Raw genomic sequence first — 22,814 nt, forward strand, 5'->3', positions numbered from 1 at the left:
CAGTGGGCATATGTGTTTGGCCAGCCGTCTCAGGCTGGCCAAACATACATGCGCAGTAGGCTCTGTTCAACCTGGCAACGCAGTGCCGGATTGGAGAGAGAAAGCAGAGGCTCCAACTCTGCCTCAGAGCAGCCAGCCAGGGCCTGCGGTATGAAAGCAGCGGTAGGATTGGATGCAGGACAGACTGGGAGCCTGTCCCTGCAGATAAGGAACGGTTCAGAGGTGGCACAGTGAAACAGGTACGTTTACATTTTTTTTTTAGGTCGCACTCCCCCCCCCACCCCAATGCGCCGCCACGCCCCTTCTCCCTCCTGTGCGCTGCAACTGGTGGCTGCACTAATGGCACTGCCCTAAAGCCAGCCCTGAGAAGCAGGTGATTGTGGAATGAAACACCAAAAATGTGTTCTGAATAATGATTCCTAAATACCCTAAAAAAAGTCTGACAACGTCTTTGTGTGAGCAAAGTGTCCTGTGCATTGATAACAGAGAGTTGCCCACCCTGCAAGTATTAAATGCTGCGAGGGCCATGGAAGGGGCTAGACTCAGGTAGGAAAGGTGGAGAGTCCACCGTTGACCAACGCGCCAGTCGGAAAGATTATTTTTTAATTACTGTGGATAAACTGGGCTCCTTGCTTGAGTGGGCTTGGCCATGACTGCACAAGCCAAAAGGCTGCAGCAGTTTTAAGGTTGTTGTGAGCAGAATCACTATGACTGTGCTCACAAAGCACATTGTCGTGTCCAAAATGACAGTGGGCCGGCCTGGGCAAGGTACATTGTGATGTGTGCCTCCTCCCACAACAAATAATCACAAACCTCAAGGAGCACAGTTAAGTTGGCCTCCTTTGGGAGATGAGGAGAAAGATGGGGTTGTGAGGGAGGAGAGCATCAGAGATGTGAGAGGGCATCCCATTGAGTACATCTATGCACAAGGAATGATCTTCCAAACATTGAGCCTATGCGAATAAGTAGCCAGTAGGTTCAGGGAGGCAAATCTTGCACTGGAGGTTGGAAGACCAAGAGTGTAAAGCTAGATACCTGGAGAGTGACTGGAGTGACTTGTGGATTTTAGAAATGGCCTTGCATTTAATTATCTGTTTAACCAAGATCCAATGAATTTTCCTGAGTGCAGGCACAATTTGGTAATTACTTGTTAGCCTAAAATTTGTTGCGTATCATGGTTCTGACCCCTTTGCAAGTTGGTAAGTGTCTTCTCAGATATTAGGGACATGTGCCTCTATTTTAATTCTTAGTCATTGCTATTACTTCAGCTTTATTCTGCAAGTCAAGCACCACCTCACCGAACTTACCTATTCCACATAGCTACATTTCCTTTCTATACACCTGTAAACTGTACAAAGTCTTCTATAGTAAGCCAGGCAGTGCTTGCTCTGTCGCTTAGCAACCTGTTGTTATATACTTTGTGGGCTTCAACCCTGCCCATTGGTTTCAGTTGTCTATTTCTGCATCCTTTAAAAATCCTTGCTTCCAAGTGGTTAATTCGTCTTCTTTGTCCATCCTTTTCATCGGTTGTTCACTCCCATGGAGCACCGTCAAAGTATATTTGGCCAACAGCAGTGGACATGAGGGCTTAAGTTTTTCCTGAGCTGTCCTCAGAGGCACCTGTGTTTTCACTGGTTCCTATGCTTTGTGCACCATTTCAGGAAACAGGGCTGCAAATCAGGTTCTTATCTCATCACATTTGCTGGGGATTCAAATACCGAGATCAGTGGTTTTCAGAGGGCACCTCATTTATTCAAAGTTTCTTTCTTTTGATTAACACTGCACAGAACTTTATCATGCAGCAAAGGGGCGCAAATGCACATCAACCAATGCTACAGTGGACAAATGAAGACTGTAAGTAGCAGGGTATCCCGTTCCTGTGTGTCCGTGGAAATAATTGTTTTGTTATTAATGGTATTGTCATAAAATCTTCGCAGGGGCAGTACAGTCCGTGTGTGTGTGTGTGTGTGTGTGTTTTATCCTGAACAGTCATTTCGTACGTTTTTTTTTTTTTAAACATGCCTTCTGTTTCCCCCAGTCAGCTCGTGTTTTCCCACCATACCTGATTTATGGCAGGGAGCCTGTCACTGCCAGGCTGCCATTGTGTGTTTGTGAAGAAGTTTTGTTGTTTATGGGGTGCCATGAGATAAATCATTGCTCAACTCAAAAGGATGTGCTGAGAGGTGGATGCGCAACCATGGGAAGAAAGGGAGCCCAGCTTCCCCTCTGATAATGTCTGCTCCTCCCAAGATGCCTGGAGAGCTGCATTAGTAGACAGGGGCACTAAGATGGGGTCTCTTCCTGGTATATCTGGAGTGGGACGTTAAGGGTTATTTGTTCATATTTGTTAAAATGGTCACCTTGTTGGTGTCCCCAGACTGCTAGGAGCTGGCATGTAAAGGAGCTGCCATCAGCCTGACATCACAACATTCCTTTGCCCTGTGTAGCCTCAGGAAACCAGTCGTGCTCCCCAGTGGAATATTAGCAGCGGACAAGGTTGATCTGAGCCCTGGAGTCAGAAGGATGAAGGGAGAGAGGGAGAGAGGGAGAGAGGGGGAGAGAGAGAGAGAGAGAGAGAGAGTGTGTGTGTGTGTGTGCGCGTGCGCGCATTTACAAACTGCTGCAGGTGGTCAAGAGATATAGTGCAGAAGTGGCTGTGCGGGGACACAAGTTGTTATAAATTTATTCTTGTTTAATGCTTTGCCTCCTCCCACCAGAGCTCACTGTGTTGCTCAAACCATGTCCCTTCTGCCCTCATGATGTTTCTGTGTTCCTTACCATCCCCTATTGTTGCTCTGGCCCCCCAGTTGCTTCTGTTCTCTCCCCCTCAGTGACGGCTCCTCCACTATGGTGGAGGAGCGTCACTCCCCACCCCCTAGCAGCAGAAGCTGCAAACCTTTCACAATGAAAGGACAATTAACTTTGTATATTATCCTTTTGTGATGAAGGGGGCGGGGCATTGGGGGTGACAAGCAGTGAGGGGAGTGCACTGTGCACTCCCCTCAGAGCACATGTGTGTTTTGGCCAGCCAAGCACAGATGCGCAATGTACTCTCTCCAGCCCGGCACTGTGTTGCTGGGCTGGAGAGAGCACGCACAGGCTCTCAGTCTACCTGGGAGCACCCTGGCTGGGCGCTCCCAGCCAATCCTAATGCTGCTTGAAGCAGTGTCAGGATTGGCCACAGAGCAGGCTGGGGGCCTGTGCCTGCCTGCTGAGGAGGCGACGGAGGATCGGCAGTGCGGTGGTAAGTCTTTTTTTAATTTGATTAATCTATCCCCTCATCCCACCCTGCCGCCCCGCCCCCTGTAACTCCCACAAGCCCCGACTGCTCCCCCTACCACGTTCACTTTAAAAATCAAAACCACGCTTTTGGCTGTTTTAAAAAAAAAATTTGGTTACTGAAGCAACTCGGATCAGTAAGGTCACTCACTCAATCTAGCGTGTATCAGTTTGTGTTGATTCCCCCATGCCTGCTGAAAACTAAGCACCTTATCTTGAACTTCACTGGCTAAAGGGAGGGCTGTGAGTTACTTGAAGTCCCGCTGTATATCTCTGCAACAACCTGACTCGAAATTTTAATCATGCACCAATCTGGAAAAAAATAGTGAACAATGGAGTAATCCTATCAATTTGGAGAGAACCCTGTATAGCTTTTTCACCCAGTTTGATTAATGTAATGTATTTCCACTTGATACAGCTTTAAAATATATGTATTTATTTTTTTAGTGCTATGTTTTATATTTTTAGCCATTTTAGTGACATGACACTAGGTGAGTAGTTTCTTGCAAAGCTGCTTCAACAAGGTTAGAAAATTAAACTTCAATTGGTGTTACTTCCTGTGATGTTACATGTTGGAAAGGCCTTGCAGGTTCCTATTGTGCTCGGGGCCCCACAGATCCTAACATCTTGGATTTTTCCAAACAAGATACCCTTCACGCTTGCTGCATATCATCAATGCATTTTGGAGTTGGCATTTTTACAAAGAAGCTCTTCTTTAAAATCGTGTTTTTTTTTGGGGGGGGGGGATTAAATGCATTATATACAGGAATGTTTGGAAAGTGAAGCCCAGCAATGAATATTCTGTTTGTTTTTGTTATTTCAGGCACTTGCAGAGCGCCGCCTGTAAAATATTCCAGCATGTAAAGGTCGACACACTGACTCAGCCTGACTCCGTCTCCACCATCTCTGTGCCAGGTAAGGGCGACGTCAGAAAAGGTTTGTCAGTGAATGCAGTAACCTTTACAGTGACCTTTGCATTGGTCTGTCCCACGTTTTTGTTTTTTCCCGTGTCCCACCACCTTCAAATGTCGCGTCCTCAATAGAGTAGGGAGTGCAGTATGGAAAATGCAGGATCGAAGCTGAGTAACTATCTAACACTATGTCTCAGAATTTAGCGCACACAAAAATATCCCGAACAAGGAAAAGCGTAAGACTATAAGCCCAAGACTATAAGCCCCTCCAAGCAAAATAAATTGGTCTTCCTGAGTTATAGCGGACATGGTGAAATCCCATTACTTTTTTACCATTTCAAAGAAGCAACAACATAAAAAATTTACGCTGTAAGTATCTAAAAAAAAAAAAAAAACATGAGTTTAGATGAAACCCATCATCAAGTACACAGTTCTTTCAAGATGTCTCTGATGACAACATGACCAAACGCCCAATTAATGAACCTAATAAAAGCAAAAGGCCTACTTGCCGTCAAACGATCATAAGTCAGTTTTGTAAATTCATAAGAGGTGCTTGAAAGCTTCCAGGTGTTGCAGGCAGGAGCAAGGCTCCCCAGTTACAGCATTTACTTGCCCCTCCATTTAAGTGCCTTGCACTCACTCATAACTATCTTTCATCATGTTTGATAAGTAAGTACATTTTATTACTGCTAATAAACACCATACACATTACAATGAGATAGGCATGGAAGACAAAGATCTACATCCATCAGTCTACACAAATCATCCTTCTGTAAACCAGATGTGTAATGTAGATTAAAATAGCATTTCACACCAACCGAAATTCAGCGGTGGCTCCTTCGTTATGGTGGAGGAGGTCGCTTCCCCCCCGCGAGCAGCTGCAAACCTTTTACAACGAAAGGATAATAAACTGTGTTTATTATCCTTTTGTTGTTAAAAGGGCTGGGCCATGTGGGATAAAGGGGATGAGGGGAGTGCACTGTGCACTCCCCTCAGTGCACATGTGTGTTTGGCCGGCTGACTCTGGCCAGCCAAACACGCATGCGCACTGTGCTCTCTCCCATCCGGCACGGTGTTGCCGGGCTGGAGAGAGCAGGCACAGGCTCCCAGTCTGCCTGGGAGCGCCCTGGCTGGGTGCTCAGAGCCAATCCTAGCACTGCTCTGAGCAGTGTCAGTATTGGCCGCAGGGCAGGCTGGGAGCCTGTGTCTGCTGAGGAGACGGAGGTGCGGCAGTGGTGCATGCAGGTACGTTTTTATTTTATGTCTGAATTTAATGTTTTTGCCCCGCGTTGCCCCACCCCTTCAAAGCTAGTGACATCCGTTTAAAACTGCAAATTTAAAACTCTGAAAATCTAAAGTGCCAGTGCTAAAGTGCAACAGTTTAGGCCAGCATCACTAAAATGTAAGTGACCTAGGTCATATTAAGAATGTAATGCTGAAGTGCAAAGTGTCCAAACCCTCCTTAAATCCGTGTTGATAATTAATCCATTAAAAAAAAAAAACACTGCAAACCGGCAGCAGTCCATGTAAAAGAAAATAAAACAGAAATAAGGCGTGGTGCAGAGGGACAACTAATTAGCACCCCAGTGACTATAAAATTATTTCATTTCTATGCTGACTATCCTATTGTACCAGCATATTTCTAAATGATAACGTGGGTTAGGAACAAATCATAAAATGCTTAATTCCCACACCGGCTTAAAAGGCGTGCAACAATCTAAAATACATTTTAAAATGTGTTGATTGTAGCAAAAGTTGCAAAATGTCCCAGCCAGTTCTATAATGTTTTCAAGGACTACTGAATAAACCCCAGCTAAATCTCCTGTACTGCTAGAGGTGAACTGCTACTAGCTAAAAGGCGCTCCATCTTGTCCATAAATTTAATAAAAGAGACTGTCAATCATAAGAAAGGCACGCGTCGAGCTGAAGATGATCGCTTGTTGGCAAGATCTGATGAAGAAATTGGAGAAACAGAAGACATCACCAATATCTCCGTTCAGATAAAAGGCTATGACCAAGATAAAGAAGGTGCAGAAATGTTTCTGGGTGGATCAAACACAGTCTACACCTGTTATGAGGTGCTGGAACCGCCCATTTTGGCAGCAGGACCAATGAGGCAAATGAGCACAAGCATAATCGCATAAGCCTTAAGTTAAAATAGCATCTGCAACTTTCAGCTAAATAACTTAGGTACTGCAGCCACTTGTAGGAAATAATCGACATCCAGCTGTGGCTTCTTTTCAAATTTTTGTCCTTATCTACCAGAAATGAAAGCCACTTTAGTTGCTTGTTCAGTGCTAGTTTAAAACCACTGTGTGGTAGGTTTTGATTCCATAGTCTTTCGGCCTGAAGATCTTTCAAAGCTGCAATAAACCCTGACCACCATGGACTCTGTTATGCCCCTGTCTGCATCTTCTTCCAAAAATATACTTTTAGTGTACCAGCATCTGAGTGAATCGAAGAAAATTAATTCTTAATCAAAGAGGCCTCCTATTCTATCTGTCGGTCAATGAACTCAGATTCAAGTCTCACCTGGGCTTCCGATGCATTGTTTGGGTAGATGAAACAGCAAACAATATACTTTGCTTCTGTAAACATTTAAAAAGCGTCCCAATTTTTCAGGGAATAATGAGGAGCAATAAGATAATGCTGGAATTAGTTTTGCCCTAATAGCCCATAACAGCGGAATTAGTGAACGGTTCAATAATTTGCAGAATAGCACCTGAAGTGCATGGATTAGTGCTTCCAACTTGGGTTTCAATGCATTCAGCTGTAAAAGATTTGATCCACAACCTTAAGCCACACTCCCAGATAGTTGTACCTATGGCTTCTTTTGATCGTTGTCTCACCCAAATGTAAGGTATCTTTCTTGTTCACCTTTTTACCAAAAATGATGGTTTGGTTGGTCAAAGTTGATTGTGATATAGTTTTCCTTACAATATTCATTTAAAACATTTCAAAGCCTCTGCAGACCCACACAAGTGTGATTACAGAGCACAACATCACCTCATATTTTGAAGCTGTCAAAAGCTGATTGCTTAAAACAAAGTGGGTGGGATATTCCCTGATCTAACAGATTTCTAAAATCTGAGATAAACAAGTTAAAAAGAGTAGAGGGTGAGCACCTAACCTTGTTTTAATCCACTATTTGTTGTCACTTTTGGTGAAAGTGCATGGTTATCTCCCTACTTTATTTGACCACAATTGTTGGAGTATAATAATTGAATGGCTCTCAGCAAAGTAGATGGAATTTTCTCAGCGACCAGTGTCTGCCACAACAGGTTCCTGTTGATCTAGTCAAAAGCTTTGGAGAAATCAATAAAAGAGGAGTAAAGTAGATGTTTTATCTGAGTTGACTTATTTATTGACATTGTCAAGCAAGCTAAGTTGTCCTTTGTACGTAGTAGATTTTTCCCAAAAAGCCTTTTTGGTTACAATTTATTAATTTTCTTCACTTGCCCAGGCTTCCAGGCCGGACAAATGTAGACTCGCAAAATACTTTGATTCAATATCCACTATGTTTATGAAGCAATAGCAGTATGGGCTGGTATAGGCTCCCTTTTCGTATGTTTTGGAGTCAACAGCTAGGTAATGGTTAAATAAATTCTGGAATGCAGCTGATCGGTAATCTGAATCTTGTTTAGTAAGGGCAACAGAAAGACATTTCAGGCCTGGAGTGACATCACCCCAGCATTTACTAATTCATTCTAAAATTTCTTTCTGGGACTGTAACAGCGGGCTTGGCACGTGCTGAGCACATGTCCAGTCAGACCTAATATAATTCTTTTATATATTCTATCCATGAAGCTTGATCAACAGTGTTTCCATCTATAAAATTTTGATCTCTTTCCAGACGATTAACGTAACGTCAAAAGACTTGTTGATTCTTGCTCTTGCAAGCAAGAAAGAAGTGCTGCCATTGTGGAACTTCCTGCACTCCTTCTGGCATCCCACAAATTTATTTAATAAGCCGACCCCTTCGCCCTTGTGGGTTCTGCCATTTTACTGGAATTTCCAATAGTTATGAGTTGAGGGTAGTGGCCACTTTCACATTTTGAAATTATTGTGAACTCCCAGACTGTATTGATCAACCTCAAGTTAAAGACTGAATAACCCTTGTTTGTCCTATGCGAAAAAGCAATGGGGACTTCTGGAGAAATCTGAATATTCAGTGTTCTTAAACTAAGAGCCTGTAAGATAGCAAGAAGATTATGGGCTAATTTATCCAGGTTACAATACCTGTTGGATTGGAATTCTACTGGTAGCATTTGCTCTAAAAAGACTCATTTTCTCCTGCGATGAGTGGCTAAGTTCGAATTGAAATCTCATGTAAGGATCCAGGGTCTATTTCTGATTTCTGATAACTCTAATAGCTCTTGTTTAACAAAATTAATGATTTGTTTCTTCAAGCACAGGCTAGATGGACTATATACATTTATTACCAACAATTTGAATAGCAAGCATGTTTGAAGAGTCAAGATTTAGTTTTGTAACAGTAAAAGCATTCTTAATATAGATGGACAAACAACCCCTTCGATAGCCTTTCTTTTTTGCTTTATCAGCTGGCACATAATATTCAGGGAAACCCCTTAGAATAACATGGCAGCTGAGGTAACATAGGTTTCGATTACTGTATCAAAGTGAAACTTTTCCAGACTCGCAATGTTCCAGGATAAGATGGCTATTGTGTTTTTGGAACACTTGAACATTTATAGGTAGGAACCATACAATTGTATTGCCATTTAGGGTTTGTGAGATCCAGCCCAGTGTTCTGCCTGAACATAGGGAGGGTACTCAAACTTGTACTGACGACTTCGGTTGGTGATCCATGAGACTAAGATTTTTTTGGTTCACCCAAATTACAGTTGGCACTAGATCCGCGTGCCTCTTTTAAGTTTGTGCCCATGCTTGGTTCTGTGAGCCATCCCACTTTGGTCTTTACTTGAGGAACTGCTGGTCCCCTAAGTTCTTCCAGTAACACAGCCGAGTATTAGACTAGTGATGGAAATACCCCATTCTGAGAAAATCTTATTTTTTATAAAATGAAATGGACCGTTTCAGTGGACTCCCAGGTGATGACTGGTGTTTCATTCCACTCCTTAGCCAATGGAGGTTTACATTATGCTGCTACACTGTCAGTTGATGTTAAATGGCAAAGATAACTATGGACTGCTAATAGCCTTAAGATGTTACCCATATTCACAATATCGTTTCCACCTCTGGACTTGTAATCAGGGTAAAGGGCTGTCTTTGTGGTATAGCAATACAAATTTCCTGGTGAGGGTAGTTGCTGAGGCAATGATGCACCCAAATTGTTGTGGAGTTCTCTGGGTGATGATGAGCAGTACTCCCTCTTTAAGTTTGCCACCACAGATGTGGGGCTTCTACATCCAGATTTAGTGTTCAGGCTCCTTACGTCCAAATTTGGCGATCATGGAGATTAACCTTCTGAGGTTGGAAAATCAAGTGTCAGAGAAAGAGTGAAAAAATATCTGCACTTGGCTCTTTTTGCACTTTTTGAGGTAATTGGTTTGAGGAGCTACTTGATCTTAGGTTTGTACTAACAGAGAATGACCTGAGCTTAGTAAGGGCTCAGAAGAGGCTCCTTTTGTTTTATGGCTCAATTTCCCTTGTTCTGTTGGCTTTTGAAGTTCAATGTCTGCTTGTTCCAAATCTGTCTTAGATTTGGCAGATGCTGAATTGACCTCGCTCTGAGGACTGTCGACTGAACCCGAGTGAACTTCTATTGTTTTAAAAATTGGAAAGAATTTCACAGTTGAATCCTTTATTCTTTGGGCTTTTACGTCTTTTCACTGCTTTTATTTTGCTTTCCTATCCTTTCGCATTTCCCTTTTGACAGCGAGCAACAGAGGACTGGGAACCGCCACCGAACATGCCAACTCAGTTATACTACTAATACGTGCATTAAAAATGTTCTCTTGGGATATTTTTTCACTTGAGTAATGTTATCAATTATGACGTTGCAGGCCTGTTTGTTAACTTCAGCATGAGCCCCGGGGAATGCTTAGCGGAGCTAAATGCAGGTCCTGAAATCTATATATGTCCCAAAATGGGTTTTCACCCAAAATGAAACACTCCACAAATTTTGGCAGCAAATAGCATTCAAGCAATGTTTGTGCATCTCAAATACTACCTGTGCATTATTCCCCACCATGCCAAGGTGTGAAACTCTGAATTGAGTGTAAATTTCCCACCTTCTAATTTGCCCACACTGTGGAAAAGCAGCTGTGAAATTAGCCCCCACATTTTGCAGCCCCAATGTGATTGGGTCCAAATTATTACTGAATTGAGCTGTGGAAATCGAAAGACAGGGAACCATTATATTTTTGAGGCCAGGTGATTACTGATTGTTATGAAATATGTCGGCAGTGAGTTCCACAGGGTAAACACATGTTCTGAAAATGTTGAACTGCTGGAAAGGGCCATTGTAAACCTCCGGTTCTCGATTTGTCTTGAGTAGGATCTCTGTGGCTAGTAACTAGCAATACATTTGTAAAAGTGAGCCCAGAGTGGTACCTATTAAGGTGTGCCATGCAAAAAGACTTGAATCTCATCTGTTGTTGGATGATGGCCATTGGATAGTTCTCATGAATGGGATTGAGCAATTGGCATCATTATGCTGACTTTTGCAGACTCTCAGTAATGGCAAGTGCTCATTGATAGGCCAGCCTAAAAACTACTACGAGGCTACAACTGTCTTATTTGAGCCACTGTGGTGATCTCTCTTTCTACTGGAAATCACTTCTGGCTTTATGACCCTGGATAGGCTGAAAGAAGATGCTCAAGATTCATCACAATACGAGTAGAAATGTATTCAGAATGTCTCCTCATACAAGATAGACAAGAAAATACATGGAGCAATCCAATCCTGTTTATTGTATCTTTACACATATCTACAACACAATATTTTAGGACAGACTGGTGAAAAAGGTGGGAAAATTGCTGTTGATCAAGTGTGTCGTGGCTTCTGATGTGGGAAACCAACTGGCCACGCTGCGTAATTTTGTTTGATGCAGCGCTGGTGCAAATCAGTCCCCTACAGTTCACCACATTTACAAACTGGCGCAATGGGACCACTGGGCAGTTTGTGAAGCCTTGCGCCACATTATACCTGCACAAGGTATAATGTATGCAAGGTAGGTGCTCCCCCATTAAAACCCATGCAGAACTGGTACAGTGAAATCTACAAGATTTCACTGCGTCGTTCTGTGCCTTCACAGCGTCATTTTTTTAATATCTGCTCAGAGCAGGTGTTAGTGACATTGAGCTTTTTCCCATTGGGGCCTCCTCGCATTGCTGGAGTAGCATCCTTTTTTTTTTTTTTTTTTTACACTGGTCCAGCAATGTGTCACTTGAGCGCCACAGATTACTCAGAATGTTTGACACATCTGTGGAAATGTGCGTCATGGAGGTCTTCGTAAATACAGTGCTACCATGGTGTCATTAGGGGGGGCAGGGCAGCGCAAGAAATCTGATGTATCGGAGCCGGTGTGTCAATTCTTGTACATGAGGACCTATGTTTGTAGCTCTGATGAGACTCAGGCAGCCGGTAAACAAGAGTACATAGTTATTTTGTTTGCATAGAAACAATGATGAACATCATTGATGGTGCTCTTTATTAAACACTGCAAACAAGTCATATGTCAGAACATCCATATCAACACCTCCCCACTGTTTATGTCTGCTCCAAAATACCTAAGCCTATATCAAAACAAATCTGCATATCTCAGAAATTGGGTTGTTGGTTGAAGGGGGGTAATCCCTGTTCTACCAACAGCCACAATCCCCATCAGGGTGAACCACAAAATACACTAAATTAACCTTAACCCTCTATTAGTTTGGCACAAAAGCCAAATGACACCAAAATGACAAAATCCCATCAGTGGAACCAGTGGTATGAATTGTAAAAGTTTTTGTAAAAACTAGTGCCCAAAAGATCAAAGCTCCAAATGCGGACATCCGGTTATGTGAGACCGGGTCAAAGCTGAACAATATGGTTGACCGTAACCGGTTAGTGCGTACCTTCTGACGTTGAGGAAATTTTGAAGAAAAAGTTCTGAGAAGGTAAAATCCAGGGCAAGGCTGTAGGGAGTGTCCAAGAAGGGAGCGTCATAGTCGGGGAGCTGCTAGACAAAGTTGTGGTGAAGATTTCTATGTTTTGACTTAGTCACTTTTTTGGCAGCTGAAAATGTTCAGCAGGATGGAGCTAGAGGCCATAGCCGACAAGAGTACCAGGAGGCCAGATTCGCCTTTGCTGAGGGATCTCTGAACATATTTTGCTGCCGCAGAAAAGAACATAGCAGGAGCTGCCACAAAGTAAGGCCAACTGGCAATGCATCTTGGGAGGATAGATGACAAGTTGGTCTCGGTCTTCCCTTGGTTCTCAGAGCAGTTTGTAGCTCAAAAAATACATTTTTAAGTCCCACGTTTTGGATTTTGGATACCTGGGCACCTTTAATAACCACAACCAAGAGTCCAGGTTTGGAGGACAATCACTTGGGGGTTCACGACTCTCTCAGCTTTGTCCGGGTGCAGGTTCAAGATGGTGACAGCCCTATCTGTCCTTGAGGCTCTAAGCAGGAGGCCAGCAAACTAGCCCTTGTTGCTACTATGGAAGTTCTGGGTTCAGGTGATGAAGCAAGGCTCAAGCAACAGGTCAGACCTCTGAGGGTTCAATTCAGGCTCCAGACAGCAAAGCAGTTCTTTCAGGTGCAGCAAAGTAGTCTTGTGGAGTACACAGCAGGTCACAGCAGCAGGCACTCCTTTGAGATTCATTCCATAGGTCCAGAAGTGAACTGAAGAATAGGTCTGAGGGTCCCCTTTTAATACATAGTGACTTCTTTGAAGAAGAAGTTTCTAGAGAATTCTCTTTGAAGCGTGTGATGTTTTCCGACTCCCATGCCCTGGCTCCAAGCTGGCTGCATGAACAATTCTAGGATAACAAGTCATTTGTGTGAAGGCAGAGTACAGCCTGTGCCCATCTCCACCCTCATCCTGCCAGTTGATATCCCATCCATACACACCTAATTCCTTTATTGTGTGGCGTGTCTGGGAGGGATATACAAAGTCCAACTGCCAACCCCACCGAGTCATGTGTCCCAGAGGAGGCTGAAGGCACCAAATAGTTTAGGGCAAGAAAATGCCAACTTTCTAAAAGAGGCATTTTCAAAATTGCACCTTAAAATCTGACTTTACAGATTCAGCAGTATAAACTCATGGCCCTGAAGCTAGCTCCTCACCTGCCTAGTATGTTTAAGGAGAGTCTGCCACAAGGGTCACTGCAGAGGGACCAGTGCCTGGCCACTAGTGCAGTGATTCATTAAGAAGGGAAACCACATGAGGATTGTGTCTCCTACCGTCCAATATAAATTTTAAACGGCCAAGGTGTTGTCTCTTGTATGTTCAAGGTAATCACCACTTTAATTCACCCAGACCAATCAGGTTTTATGCCTTCCCAAAGTACCACTCTGAATCTCATATGCTTTCATGGCGTGTTGTGCCAAGCAACCAAATCTTCAAGATGCCTCATTAGTACTCTCGTTAGATGCTACTTACTACCATCATATCGTCCCTTGGTGAGTTTTCATGTCACAATCCTTGTGGGGCGCCCATCCATAGCAGTGTTCTATTTTCCCCTTCAATGGCTTTGATGTAGAAGTCATGCACCGGGCAGGGTGTGTTTTATAAAGCGGCGCAGGGATATAATTTTAAAGAGGGCAGCCCACACCCACGCTTATTACCCTCTTCAAGGTTATCAGCGTGGGTGTGGGCAAGCTGGTACATTTTATCACTTCGTCCGGGACTGCCCACAACTGAAGGTCTTCTGGGCAGCAGTCATGGCCCATATGAGTAAGGTAAGCAAGTGTGCTATGACCGCTTCACTAAAATGGTGTCTCCTCAACATCTGGAGCGCAACAGACCAGAATTATAAGGAACAAATATGGTTGACACTGGGACTGTCGGTTGCAAAACGTATTATAGCAAAGCCATGGGGAGCAGCACAGACACCACAGTTGGGGGACTAGAAAAGTGATGTGGATTGATGTTCCTTGGCTGAGAGGGTGGTATATGCCTCTGAAAATGGGGGAGTATCTGGGGGAAATGGAATTGTAAGCATTTGTAATGATTTTGCCACCACTGCCCTGGTGAAGTAGCGATTGGGTCCGAGAATATCCCTTGCCAGTGTTGCTTGAGTTATGTGCTGAGAGGAAGTACTACTAGGAAAGCTGGGTATTGAAATGATTGTACAACCAAAAGAAATGTCAGTGCACAAGTGTGTTTTGCATTAGTTTTTCCCTAACTTGTCAGTAAAAAGATTTATTAAAAAAGAATGTGACTTTACCATTGAAGAGGATTTTTAATTACAATTTCTCAGGCACCAAAATGAAATGTTTACCTGGTCGCAATCAAAAGTTAGCACTTATTAAATGTAATAAGGCAACCCAATGTTTCCCTATGGGACAGGTAGGCCTTACAGTGGTGAAAAACACATTTAGGAGTGTTTTACCACCATAACATGTACAACTTAAAAGTACATGTCCAACCTTTTTTTTACAATGCATCCTGCCTTATTCGCTACCTAAGGCTTACCTTAGGGGTGGTGTGTAATGACAGAGGAGTTAAAGGCTTGTTAAGGAGGGTATATTATAATATCAAGTCAAATTGGAAGATTCAAAATCCATTCAGGCTGCAGTGGTAGGCCTGGGACATGATTTAAGAGGCTACATAAGTGGGTTGCACAATAAGTGCTGCATGCCCATTAGTAGTATTTCACCCACAGGCTATGGGTATATGATATACCGCTCTACAAGGGACTTATAGGTAAAGAAAGTATGCCAATCAGATGTAAGCCAATTTTACCATATTTAAAGGTGAGAACATAAGCACTTAGCACTGGTTGGCAGTGGTAAAGTGCACAGAGAATTAAGGCCAACAAAAACAAATTACAGCAAAAAAGAGGGAGGCAAAGGAAAAAGATTTGAAGGAAGACCACCCTAAGACTAACTGGTCTAACATAATATAATCCTGTGCTCAGAGCACTCCCCATGATATATGTTGTCTATTGATCAACATTCACTTTAAATGGCAAGACTCTGTATACACGCACCTTAAATGGCACCTTAAATTGAGCAGGCATCTAAGCAAATATTTGAACTTTGGTACTGTTGAGTTTGTTGCATTTACCTTACCATGTCATGCCATGCACCATTACCACATAGATAGATTTTGGGCACCAGCCACAAAAGTACAGAGACTTGCACCCCAATGTTTGTACAAGGTTTTTTTGCAAATATTGAGGAAAGTATCTTGCAAAGGGGTTGCAGCACACCTCCAGCCATGGAGTTTAGTCTCTTTAAATCTAGAATGTATTTTCAAATCGTTTAATATTTCAATTTTTTGCCCCTCTAAAATATAAATCTTTACATTGTTGCTAAAATAATTGTTTATTGATCTAAAATGTAACATTTACATATATTTATTTTGTACTCTCAGATTTTTCAAATACCTTTAGTCTTGTCAATGTACCAAATGTAATTTCTGGATTGGTTGCAAGCAACAATATATTATTAACATATACAGATGCTCTGTACTCTTTTTTTACCATATAAAATGTATGTAATGTTTCAGTTCAATCTATTAGCCATAGAAAACGGTATTAGCTATACATCAAAAGTTAGTGATGATAATGGGCAGCCCTGCTTGAGTATAGCTTCTCATGTTCCCAGGTGGTAAAATTATATGAATTTTATTACAATATATGTGGATTAATAATCCTAATCCAATACTCAAAAAACGTAAAGCAATAGGGTAGTCCCATGTCCCTTTACCATATACACTTCCAGCATCTATTGTTATTATTAACAACATCTAATAACAATTTGATACAATCGCCACCTTATCTATGTTGAATGAACTCAGTTTAATTCTTTGGCACTATTTTCCTAATTAGTTTATTCAGCCTTTTAGGCAAATATCATAGGTAGGATTTTTTCAGTTATCTTTAGAAATGTCATAGGCCAATAACTGGCACATAACCCTACTGCCTTTTCCTCCTTTGGAGTCAACAATGACTCCAGAAAACATGCTTTCAAAATTTGTAACAGCTCTTTTTCACAGATCTACAAAAATAAAGTGGTAATCCATTTAGACACAGTGAATAGCAAGCCTTCAAATTTCTCATTCCCCCTGATAGCCCCACACTCTTATCTAACAAAGAAATCTCATTTTACAACAACCTCAGCATCTTTTAAATAACTAAAAAGTGTTGAATCTCACAATTGTTATTTCCACTATACGGAGCATACAAATTGTGATAAAAATCGTTAAAAGCACAATATTTTTTTTTTATATTGGTGACTAGGCTTCCTGTGTCTTCCTGGTTAACCCAAATATTCCTATTTTAGTCTAATAATTTAATCTGTACTTCATCTTTTCATCTGACACTCAATACATCTGTTTTGCTCTGAATACTTCAAAGACAGCTAGCTTAATGGTAAATTTGTTTTACTGAAGGTTTTGAGCCACTCATTTTCTTAACTACATATTTCTTATTTTGCAAATATTGCTTCTCTTGATTTCTAATATTTACTTCAAATGTTCAAAATTTGGATTGTTTTTCTTATTCTTGGCAGAACAGTACATATCATTATTTCTCCAACATAAACTTTATAGGCATCTCATGAAACAGGATGATCAGCTGCACTTCCACACGAGAGCACAAAATGTCCTATTTTCATTTCGTATGAAAGTTTTACATTTCCCTTCTCTGAAGAATGCTTTAGCCTAATTTTTAACTTTCAAACTTATAAGTTAAGTAAAGCTGCTTCTACTGCCTAAATAATAAAACAATCTACCTATCTGAGTTACCAACAAATAATGAATTGGAGAGGCTACCCAGTAAATTTGTGCTACAAGAATAGAGACTTAACTGGAATTAGTTAATTCCATACATCTGTAAGTTCTAATTATGTTGTCATCTTATTTAGTGTCTTCCTATAATACTTTCAGATACTAGAGGAGATGGAAAATTGGTCTAACCACACGTCCTGTATTAAATTCAAATCTCCACCTAGAATTAGAACTACAATTACTTTTGGAGTAACAGAAATGTTTTGAGTCGTGCTGTTAAAAACAAACCACTGTTTACATTACAAGCATATATAATTACCAATGTGTAAAGTCTCCCTTGAAGGCATACTTTCACTACCAACGTCCTTACCCTCACCATCTGGATTTAACACAATTGTCACTCCCCTTCACTTTTAATTACAAGAATTATGAATTAGAGTTGCAATCGGGTGAAATGATGCACTTGTTTAAAAGCAAAACAAATCTGCGTTTCAGTCACCAATTTTTGCTCTTTGGGCCTATACCCCTTCATATGTTACTATAAAACATATTTATTTTGCACTTGAGCCTCTTTAAATTGCACAGTGCATATCATTCTGTCAACATGCACCATGTATTGTAACCTATGAGGCAAGTTATTCAAAATCTGTCATCAGCCACTACACTCCCTAATATTTCCTCACTTACTCTCAATACACACAAAAACAAACAACATTTGGCACAGTAGTCAAATTACAATATGAGATACCCAATTGGTTTTCTACATTTTTATATCTCCTAGGCAGTCATAATATCAAATATATCTTTAATATTGTCCTCTTCAATTCCCATTACCTCTAATTTCTTTACTGTCCTTAAAGGTCCCTCACTCACTCTTCTGTCATGTTCATGCACTTACTTGATCATTCTATCTCAATCTTTTCTTCTGTTTCTTCCTGCCCTGTTCACACCATTAGCCCCACTTCCCTGCTTTTTATCCATTGCTCATCTTTATCCTCTTTTTCACTTCTCTAAGCACATTTGTTTCCCAACATCCAATGGGCTACTTGGACTGTTGTGTAGCAGTAAGGAAGTGGATAAATCATTACCACAGACCATTGTAATAGCTATCTGCATTTCCAGTCTATATACCTATGTATATGGGATGTTTTTCTAAGGAATTAAGCAGTACTGGTGCACAATTTTGTCAGCATTCAAGTTACATTTACTGACAGTCTAACTTCACTTTAAAGGGGACATCTAGTGTAGAGTTAAAAACGACCTCTTTGCCCACCCCTGAAACACTTACAAGCAGCAAGAAGAGGAAATCTAGAAGATTGTTTGTTTGATGATGTCACCTAGGGTTTTTAGATTTACTGTGACATTATCCAGTGGAATACCCATTTAAAAATATCCACCTCCTCACTAAAGATTGACTCATGTAGGCTGCTGGATGTTAGTGGAAATTTCAAGTTGGGCCCCCTTTTCATTATTGGGAGACTCTCGAATGTTTGACAGATAGTTCCATTGAGAACCCTAAAAGTAAAGTGTCTATGCCGTCAACCTAAGGCATCACTAGCACTACCACCAAAAACATTTCAAAACACAAAAGCCCAAACAATTTGGCTTTGCTTGTGCATCTTTTGCTCTATCTGACATACATGATTATCAGTAGATAAGATGCTTCTACTTGGGGGCCGCGTAGGAGCTCCCGTCATGCTCCGCTGCTGAGTCATCAGTCAGCGCACAGGGGAAGCTGCGTTCAGAGGATCCGGACGTGCTGTGTGCAGGTCGGTAGGTCAGCGGGGAGGCTCAACTGTGGATAAGGAGGTGGCCCAGGAACTAGCGGGCTGATTTGAGACCGCAACTCGCTTGGAGCTCGGAGAGCATACCGCTTGGAGGTACGGGGGATGGGAGGGGGCAGTCTCAGCGAGGGGGAAAGGGAGAGACAGCCTTAAGCTTTCAGTGGTGTGAGAGGAGTGGAACCACGGGGGACTGAAAACAAAGTGCAGATTGATCCTCCCCCACCCCACCTCCACCCCCTCCACCCCACCATTTTTAAAAGACAGAACTTTCTCCTGCGAACGATGCCAGCAGCAACAATGTGAATGCAGGAATTGCACAACAGGGCTCGGGCCTGGAGGTGCATGAGGACTCAGAAACATGCATGGTAGCATCCCTCCTAGTGGCGGGGGACTCTAGGTCTCCCTCTTAGGCTGTCAGAGCACGGTGGGGTGCCACGGAAGCGGCCAGTGTAGTCACGGATGTGGCTTGTGGCCCCCAGGCGTCTCCGACTACACAGAAGGGATGATCACTCCAGAGGCAATAATTACCTAGCAATGCGACACTCCCCTCGGGATTAGTAAGGGCCACCCTACGTCAAAAACTGTTGAATCCCCATTGAATATCAGAAGTAAGCGCCTTGTACCCTCTGATGAAATGGCAAGCTATGATCTAAGCACAAGTACAAGTGGGCCTCACCAGGCGGCAGTTGATGACTCCTGCTTGGCCCCAACTCTTAATTTGATAGACTCAGCACAGTTAAACCCCCGCCACAATGCAGTATCAGAAATGGGTTCCTTCAGGGCAGCAGATGGAGATCAAAGAGTGCAAGACCCGCTAGCACCATTGACAAAATCATAAATATTGAGGATGGTAATCAGCCAAAGCCAGGAACCAGCCGAGCATTTGATGCCCCTGATTTCTAGGAGGCTGGCGGTGGCAATAAGCAGCTATACCCGTTATTCGGGGGAGGGTTTGGAAGTGGTTCAAAGGAGACCCTTACGGGTGACCAGCCGCATAGCCATATTCCAGTCCCCACCGAAGACAGCCTACTTCCACTTGTCCAGCACGTCCTCGACGCACGTCTCTCCAGGGAGGAGATTGTAACCAGCTCCCCTATGAGCCACATAGAAACCTGGACCAGTCAGCAGACCCAGGAGAGATTACAGGCAGATCCTCAGTCACAGGAGGAGCGATTTTAAGGACAATGCAGCAGCCCTTCTGAATCTCTGCTTCTCCAAATATTAAATGAACTGAAGGCCTTGAAAATTCCACAAAAGGAAGTGAATCATATAACGGAGACACAGTTAAACGCGATAAATAGCAATATCCAGCAACTTAGCTCCAGTAATATGGAGGTAGAACAGCGAGTCTCAGATTTGGAAGATGGTTGAGTCCACTTAGCGCCAGCTATCTCTAAATGTCAATCGGATCTGATGGAACTGCAGATCCGGATGGATGACGCAGAGAACCACTCACGTAGATCTAATCTAAGATTCACGGGGTCCCTGAAGGACACGAGAACGGACAGACTGTTACAGATTTGATTACAGACCTCATTAAACAGTATGTACTTCCGGAACCTATGGACAGAAATCAGGATCTCTCCATTATGCGAGCTCTTCGAGTACCAGCAGTCCAACCTCTTAATGCAAAATACCCCCAACAATACTGGTGAACTGTGGCGACTTTCGCATTAAAGAACGCATACTGCATCAAACGATCAAGAGTAAAGTACATCAGATCCCCCCGATTACACCTTTAAATCTTTTCAGATACGTCCGCTGCGCGAAGGAGGAGGGAACTGAAGGAAATTATTCTGGCATTTCAAAAGCAGGTGCTCCGGCTGGGCTTGTACAGCAATCTAAACTAAAAGTGTTTTTAAGGGCCGGTCAACAATAGTCCATACAGTGGACACAGCTAAAACTCTTTTGCATTCTATACAGAACGGGGTTGGGGTAGATTGAAAAGGGTGGTAATTAGTGGGATGAGTCTCACGGTAATTGTCAATACATTAACGCATTCACACAAATCACAGCGCACCTAGTTACTTTATGTTACCAATACCACTCTGCTGCTTCGTGACAAGGGTGCCATAACAGGACGCCCAATTGGGAGAGAGTGGGAGGATCACTGGGTGGGATTGAGGGTGGGGAGTGCTCTGAAAGTCCCTAGGCGGGAGGGCCTCGAGTTGAGATCACTCAGGGAGGAAGGAGAGGTATGGGGGTGGACTCAGGGCTGAGCAAGGGTTTGCACATGGGGGTGCTAAAAGGTTGAGAAAATTCAGGTTTTTCCACAAAGTAGCAAACACTGGGTATTGCCTGATAAGGGCTACTAACGAGCTAACTAACAAATATGGTCAAGCTTGAGATAATTTCCTGCAATGCAAACGTCATTTTAAATAGGCAGAAATATGTATGGCTGCTAAAATGGCTGATATGATTCAATCCCGTTGTCATTTATTTCCAAGAAACCCATCTAAAAAGTAACAGCCCCAAAATATATATCCCAAAACAATACCCAGCAGCTCTATTCGCTTCATCTAGGTTGGCAGTCAGAGGGGTGGCAATATATCTGAGTAATAGAGTCGACGGGATTATAAAAGAGGTAATTAGAGACCCCAAGAGGAGGTGGATTTGGCCCAAAGTCGTACAATCAGGAGCTCAAGTTAACCTGGTTAATTACTATGGGCCTATCATGGATGAAGTAGAGCCACTAGTGCAACTCCTTAATATAGCATTGAGTGCCACGGGCCCTTTTATTATTGGAGGGGATTTTAATTATTTTCAGAATATAATACTAGAAACCTTTAATCACACAAAAAGGCAATTAAAACCTAAAACTTAAAGACTTTTGAATATAATAAAAAGTGATTTCCAGGTAATAGACCCTTGGCAAGAAGAACATCCTGCAGCCACTCAATACACTTGCTTTTCACACCGCTCTAAAACTGCCTCCCGCATACACTTTTTTCTAATATCTCGTACATTGAAGAGGGTTGGCTCATTTATACGGACAAATGCTTTTTCCGACCATTCAGCGATCATGGTTACGACAGAATTAGAGGCGGCTAGCAAAGAGAGACCCAGATGGCAGTTTGATAGATCATTGCTTAGTAACCAGCAGTGGGTCACAGATATGAGCAAATTCAAACAGGAGTTCAACTCAATCAGAATTCTGCATCTCTGTTCAATGTATGGGAGGCATTTACAGCCAGGGGGCAAATTATTTCTTTTAATGCATCACAGACTCAACAGCGAGAGCTTGAAATTAAAAAACATCAGACGGCAATAGACAAGGCGACAGATGATTGTTTAAAAGCAGGAAGCGGCAAGGCATAATCTCAATCAAATGAAGGCAAAGCTAAGAGATTTTTTTTTTACTTGAAGAAGTAACTATCGCGAGGGCTTAGCAGCAGGTTTGCGAAGAAAGTCAACAGATAGGTAAATACTTGGCCTGGACCACTCGCATTAACCATGAAAAACAGACAATACATCAAATTCAGGATCCCGAGACAAGCGCAGTCGTTACTGATGAGAAGGACATTGCTCGAGTATTTATGTCACATTACTCTAGAATTTATGAGATTGATTATGCAGTTTCACTCTCAGAGCTAGATCAGTAGTACAAGTCAATCACGTTACCAAAAATTCTGTTAAAGGTTCAAAACAATATAGCACAGAAGATTACATCATCTGATATTAAGGGAGCTATTCAGATAATGCCAAGTGCAAAAGCTTGCGGTGGGGATGGCTTTCCAATAGAATTTTATAAAACCTTCTGTGAAGAGCTTGTACCATTTCTAACAGAATTATATAATACAATACTCAAGGGTGTAGAAATACCTCTAGCATTCAAATAATCAACAACAGTCAGTTTTTTGAAAAAAGATAAAAATCTACTGAGACCAGATGCATATCGTCCAATCAGTCTGCTAAATGCAGATTATAAATTTTTTAACAAATGTCTGGGATACCAGGATCACACCAGTTG

General features: G+C 42.4%; 1 protein-coding gene across 1 annotated transcript in view; it reads left to right on the forward strand.

Annotated features, from left to right (window-relative positions):
* Positions 1–22,814, forward strand: part of NECAB2 (N-terminal EF-hand calcium binding protein 2) — a 1,008,614-nt gene that overhangs the window by 979,161 nt on the left and 6,639 nt on the right. The window contains exon 12 of the mRNA XM_069215706.1: positions 4,103–4,194. Within this exon, the coding sequence (XP_069071807.1) occupies positions 4,103–4,194 (92 nt within the window). The remainder of the gene's footprint in view (positions 1–4,102; positions 4,195–22,814) is intronic.

Source organism: Pleurodeles waltl, chromosome 12 (assembly GCF_031143425.1).
Source record: "Pleurodeles waltl isolate 20211129_DDA chromosome 12, aPleWal1.hap1.20221129, whole genome shotgun sequence".
Classification (NCBI taxonomy): domain Eukaryota; kingdom Metazoa; phylum Chordata; class Amphibia; order Caudata; family Salamandridae; genus Pleurodeles; species Pleurodeles waltl.